At 44.2% G+C, this 6,633-nt stretch overlaps 1 protein-coding gene across 1 annotated transcript in view; it reads left to right on the top strand.

The window, feature by feature from the left end:
• The window catches only part of rps6kc1 (ribosomal protein S6 kinase polypeptide 1), a 20,815-nt gene extending 14,398 nt beyond the window's left edge, over positions 1–6,417 (top strand). The window contains exons 14-16 of the mRNA XM_069158271.1: positions 3,287–3,369; positions 5,146–5,241; positions 6,156–6,417. Coding sequence (XP_069014372.1) covers positions 3,287–3,369; positions 5,146–5,241; positions 6,156–6,257 — 281 coding nt within the window. The 3' untranslated portion in view covers positions 6,258–6,417. The remainder of the gene's footprint in view (positions 1–3,286; positions 3,370–5,145; positions 5,242–6,155) is intronic.
• The last annotated feature ends 216 nt before the right edge of the window (positions 6,418–6,633 follow it).

The following is a 6,633-nucleotide window of genomic DNA, read 5'->3' as shown; positions in this document are numbered from 1 at the left end:
ATGTTTGTTTTCCTTTTTTTTTTTTTTTTTTTTTTTTTTAAATCCTTTTACCTGCTCGAGCATGCATGATCTAATGATAAAGTTTACTTCTCCTTTTGACACCAAGCCGTCATCTCATTGTTTTGAGAGGTTTTTAATGGAAGAAATTGTACCCAGAAAGTACTTCTGCTTTGAGTTGAATATTTTTACTCTTGTTCTGTTGTAAAGATGTGTAATAGGTTCGTTTTGAGTATATCATTTATTTGCTTTCCCCAGACTCACAGTCTTGGAACTGACTCAGATTCTGGACAACAAAAAACTATCTCACTGTAATTATGAAGGACGACACAGAGATTATAGAAATATTTCGATAACGAGCTCCCAAAACAAGAAAGACGAGTTGCTCAGCTTTAGTCTCTGATGTTAAAGACCTCAAACCGTGCCAGAGGTCCCGGTGGAGTCATAAACTCAGACCTGTATTTTATCAGCTGCATTTAGACAGTTACAAATTCAGCCTATGATCAAACCCAGAATACTGTATATCAGGAATCAAAGAACGTTTGTCTCAGCGGGACCATGTCTTTACAGGTCTCTCTAAAAAGTCTGTCAAGACACCTGCGGTTGATTCAGAAAGCCGATGCTGTCAGTCCAGTTCTCACATCTTTCTGATGGTCAAAAAAACCCTCATTACAATTCATAAAAAGTCCCTTCACTCAGAACCAAACATAGAGAAGCAGCGTTTATTTTTATGGACCACATATCGATGCCAAACTCCCAGAAACTCTCCTTTTCATTCATATCCTGCTCTTCATTGCTCTGCACTTTAACTTTTTTTTCTCCCTTTTATCTGACTCATTTTTTTGGTAGCTTTTTTTGTCTTTATTTTCCTCCTTTGAAAATCTATTTGTGTCTCTTTCAGTATTCTCTTTTTGTTTTGGTGTCTTGTTCTTTGTGCCTTACGTAAGACCTTTTACATAAGGCTGTTCCATTGTTGAAAGGTGCTTTACAGATCAGCCTGCCTTGCCTTGACACATCATACACTGATCCTTCCTTACTTCCTACCTGCACACAGTTCACTTCCTCTTTTAGTGACGACTGTCGGTTAAGATTTTAGGGAAGTCGGTCTGAGAGGAGAAGAGAGAAAGTTCCTTATGGCCCCCAGGAGGGAGGAGATGGAGTGTGATTAAGATACAGAGCAGGAGGGAAGTGCATTGTTGAGGGGAAAGGGAAGAAGAAGAAGAAGAGGCCACGAGGTGAACACACTGTATTGTTGTCCCGTTGTATCAGAAGTCCTCGATATCCTTCTGTTTTCTGAGAACCGTCATGATTTTTCACGCGCTGTTAAGGAGAGAAAATGTCAGGTTTGCGGAGGTATGTTCAGATTGGAAGATTTACACATCATATAGCTCACTGTAACACCAGGCTCTGAGTGACCCATGGCCTGTGGATGCAGTTAATTCTCCCTTCCCATCCTCTTTTTCTCTATCTCCTTTTCTCCCTGCCTCGCTCTGACAGAGCGGTAAGTGTAGCCAGCTCCACTGTACTCTCCCTGCAGCTCCTTAGACATTAATCCATTGTGATGACATCGACCTTGCTCTGAGACGTGTGTGTGTGTGTGTGTGTGTGTGTGTGTGTGTGTGTGTGTGTGTGTGTGTGTGTGTCCAGTATCTTCCCTCCAGCTCATAACTACACAGGTATCACTGGTCCGTTCAATGACGATCTTCTCTCCTTGGCTGTCAAAACAGTAGTCCTGGGGAGCCCTGAAGACTGGTTGCTCAGTTGGCTGTGCAGTGTGTGTGTGTGTGTGTGTGTGTGTGTGTGTGTGTGTGTGTGTGTTTGTGTTTGTGTTTGTGATTCTATCTGTGTGTGTGCAAAACGTGCAAGTCGTATCACAGCCCTCTAACCTTGGCTGCAAGAGAGCTGCACAGGGCCCTGGAGTTCCCGGCAGCCTCCAGGAGATGAAGGGTCTTTGTCTAATACACTCCCCCAGCTGAGGTGCCTGGTCCCTGGGCACACACAGCCGTGACCCTGGGTCCCGGCCCTCTGGGTGACCGGGCACCCCCTCCCCCGTGCGGAGCAGAAGAGAGGGAAGCTGAGCGGCACAAGAGGCCATCTGGTACCCAGCGGAGCTACATACACGCTTGACTTTAGCAAACGAGTATCACTTTTGGTTTGTGTGGAGTCCAGTCGCCTTCGCTCAACATTTTGTGACTGTGGGTCAGAGTCTTGCAGGAAACTGTCCGTGAGGGAGACTTTAGACAGAAGTCAACAAACTTCTCACAAAATGTTCACCTTGAGAGTCTTTTACATGTTTGTGGATGTGAGTGTTCGTGTGTCTACTGTACGAACAGTGTGGTCGCCAAAGCAAAAAGCTTAACGACGGACTATCATCGGCGTCTGTGATGAAGCTGCAACTGTGTTATGATTGTTTCAGTTATTTTCCAAAATAAAAGATGTGCAGCTTTACCTGCTTGTTTTTTTTACTTCTCTTAACTAAAAATCTTCTTTCTTTTTTTTTTTGAGTGCAAACTTGTTTGACTGGACAAAAAAGACAAAAACACTTTTGATGACATGACTGTGGCCTCAAGCAATTTAGGATTTCATATTTTGCTCCTATTACCTGACATTTCACAGACCAAACACACAATTGCGTGAATGAACAAAATTGTCCGCAGATTAACGGAAAATGAGACTAATCATTAGTTTTAGCCCAAAGCTGAGCTAAGACTCAACGTGGGAATAAAGAAAAATGAACAAAACGTTTCCCTGTTTGTTCTCAAGTGTTCCTGCTTTACATTTTCTTGGTGCGTGTGTGTTGTCAGAGTGTGTGTTTGTGTTTGAGGTCAGGTCATGCAGATGGTGTGAAGTTGCAGCACAGACGGTTTCCTCAATTTAACTGCTTTTTATTATGCAAATCACCCTTTTATGAGACGCACACTTGGGGTGTGTGTGTGTGTGTGTGTGTGTGTGTGTGTGTGTGTGTGTGTGTGACTGTGTCCATGTTTTTGTGCTCATTTTGAATTGATTGCATCAATTCAGTGAAATATTAAGTAATCCGAGAGGAAACGGTGTTTAATGTTGAAGGTTTAAAAGCAGGATACTTAAAATAGCTCGTAAGCTTAAGATCAATAAATAATTTTAGTCATGCATATTCAAATATTCGCTAATTTCACATTTGTCACTAGTTCATTATTCTTACTCGTGTTCTTCCCCAGCTCATGAGCGATTTCTCGGCTTGTTAATTTATTGATCGTTTCCGTCTCTTCCTCTTTTTTTTTTTTTCTTTTTTTTTTCGCTCTTGTTTCAGAGGTGGGAGGTATCAGCGAGGAGACGACGTCATGCGATTGGTGGAGTTTGGGCGCCATCCTGTTCGAGCTCCTGACAGGCATGGTGAGTCTAAAAGTCTAAAAAAAAAATGTTTTTTGTTTGTTTTTTCTTTGTTGCTAAGGTGTTGTGGGATGTCTGTAGGTGTCTTGGCTTTCAACTCTCTCACACTCTTTATGGTGGTGCCAGGTTGTGTGTGATTCTGCGCGCGTGTCTGCATGTGTTTGAGTAGGTGGAGTTTGTTGTTTCGGTGTGTGTGAGGTGCGTCTTGGCTGCCGTCTCTTACTCTGGTTCTCGGGGAGTGCCAGGGGTGTCGGTGTGACTTTCTCCCCCAGCCTGAGCTCCATCTGCTGGGCCATGGGGTCAGCTCTCCCCGGGCTCCTTTGCTGGCTCCTCGAGCAGCGCTGGGCTCGGAGCACACCGACCTCAAATCGGCGTGGAAGGTGGAGACCGGGGCAGCTCTCAAGGTGCTGCAGCTCGGCTGGTCCGGGATCAGATGGGGACCGTCTTCAAACAGGCTTGGGAGGAAGCCTTTTGTTTTGAAGATATATATATATATATTCAGCTGCTGTACATGTACACAAACACACGCACATACTAATTATAACTTGCTGCTCTCTTGAAGGACAAATACTCTCACCGTAGCAAAAACAGACACCCAGCGCAGGTGCACAGCGTCCCTTCAATTTTTCATTGTCTATTAAATTTGAATACATTCTAACTGATTGCCAGCGGCCATATTTTCATATCAGCCTTCACATCGGTGCTTCTCTTCAGCGGCCCAAACATGAGTCGGGGTGTTAGGTGAGTGTTATTATGTCGAACAACGCGCACTTACTTACCTGTGTGGGTACAAAACCACAAAAAAACCCTCAGTCACACAGATGTCTCCTTTGATGATTATGTCTCGGTGCGGTCCTGGCAAGGATACGCACACGCACACACGGGCACACACACACACACACACACACACACGCACACACGGGCACACACACACACATGGGCACACACAGTGTCTCTTGATCCTTGCAGGATAAGATCTTGCCTGGAGCGGTCTTGACTGCGGCTAGGAACGCAGCCAGAACTCCTGCAGCACGTATCAGCAGAGACGGAGAGGCAACCGACCTAAATGATGGAAAAGAAAACAAAAAAACAAAACACACCGGGTCTCCCCCCCCAGTACAAACACACAAACAGTTTATGGCTTTTTCGCCGGCTGCACACACACTCTGCTCTAGCATTTCCAGTTCGTCAGCGGAGACGCACCGAAGGATGCGCTGCTGCAACATACAGTGATTGCAGTCATTATTGTCAATTATTTCAACAATGGGACTCTATTCTGTGGTCGGAAAAGCATTCGCAGGTCTTGCGCTCACTTTCTCTCACTTCTGCGATTAGTTTTATTTTCCCGTGAGTGCAATAATGTCCACTTAACCAAATTGACAGTTTGACCTCGTCAGCTTTTACTTTGAAAACCAAAAATACATCTGTTTACTGCAGATCGAGCGCCATCCCTTCCAGTAAGCTTTGTTCTATGTGAAAGAACCAAAAACAGTCATGTTTTCTGTGTCATTGTTTCTGTGACACACACACACACACACACACACACACACACACACCAAGATCCAAGAAAGAGCAACAGCAGTGAAATCAGGACCTTGTTGTAGTTGGTGGGATCAGTGTTGTTTCAGGTGCTCTGGCTCTCTGGTCTCCTCCTATTTGTGCAGTCCCTGGTGCTCCAACATTCACTTCGGCTCCGCGGGTGTCAGCGTACAGTAGTTTGTTTTTTGCGTTGATGGCTATCTGTCTCTCCTCTTTCCATCCCTCCTTCCCTCGGCACAGTCTCTGCTGCGCTGCCATCCGGCAGGAATCGGTCGCCACACGGCTCTCAACATCCCCGAGTCCGTTTCAGAGGAGGCCAGATCTCTGCTGGAGCAGGTGAGAGTCCAGCGTAATCATAAATAATCGTAGTCATTTCATATTCACAATTTGCATGTTCCCACAGTTGCCCTCACAATTCGATTTTTCCCTCCTAAAGGGATTTTTTTTTTTCCCGCTGGACTTTCCCCGGGGAATAAAATGCGCAATATTTTATTTTCTACAGTAGCAGTTATGGTTTGTGTGAAATAAATACAGTAGGAGAACCGGGCTAGTGTGACCTGTTTCAGCTGCTCCACAAATGACAAAATTGTGTCGCAAGTGTGAAATTATAGTGCTGAAAATATCATCGGATTGATCAGTGATCTCTGGGAAGTGCTGCGAAGACAGGGGAGCAGTAAATTCTCCAAATATGTAATGAAAATACAAAACCGACATCACTGTAACAACTGTAAATGATTCGAAATATTTCAAACAGAAATGTTTTCAGACAGATTGTAGCAGATAAATAAATATACTCTACTCATGGACATGTTCTTAATAACAACGCTTTGCTTAGTTATTGCACAAATTCAAAACCGTTCCTCTTCAGATGTGCACGAATATGTTCATATGAATTTATGTTGGAAATATCTCACATTATTATTTAAAACTGGGAAATTTGGTATTCATTTGAACTGCTTGTTGTCTTATGAGTGCCAAAGATAATTTGTTTTTACACTCACTTTAATCTGCCTGTATGTCAGTGGTATAAAGTAACTTTTCTACGCGGTAACCATAAGAACTGTGAACTTTTTGGAGGCTTTGCTATGCCGTTAAGTTGCATTTGTCAGTTCGTTATGTACCCCTCAGGACTATAAATGTACCGATTTATGATTCTCTAGTTCAGAAAGGATTTTATGATCATGTGAATTTGAATTGATTTTTTTTCTTCACATTTTGGTGAAAATGTAATTAATACTTTTGGTCTGCAGCTGCTCCAGTACAACCCCATGGAGCGACTGGGAGCAGGCGTGGGAGGAGTGGATGACATCAAGTCCCATCCGTTCTTTTCCAGAGTGGACTGGCCCACATAGACGCTGTGCATTGTGGAACTGTGGAAACCAGAGTTGCATGCTGGGAAACCGGCCGTCCCGCCTGAACTCCCTTCAGACTGAACACAGAAATAGATTAATAGTAAATCCACATTACAGCTATTCGGTGACCATGGATTTTTTTATTTTTTTTTTGGGGGGGGGGGGGGGGGGGGGGGGGGGGGAGATTAGAGTTTGCCAAGAGGCAGTACTCCCTTTTTTGTACAGTGCTCATTTCTTTATGTCATTTAGTGCGTGACGTTTTTGATGCAGGGAACACGTCACGTGTGTGTGGTGCAATAATTTATACAGCGAGTGTCCCGAGTGACGACCCGCTACGACATCGTTCCCTTTCCTCTCCTCTGACGACAGCCGTAAG

This window comes from Embiotoca jacksoni, unplaced genomic scaffold (genome assembly GCF_022577435.1).
Source record: "Embiotoca jacksoni isolate LCO1_2020_lvr unplaced genomic scaffold, fEmbJac1.0.p SCAF_23, whole genome shotgun sequence".
NCBI lineage: Eukaryota > Metazoa > Chordata > Actinopteri > Embiotocidae > Embiotoca > Embiotoca jacksoni.
Note: the sequence above shows the minus strand (reverse complement) of the source record. Positions and strands in the feature narration are given on the sequence as shown.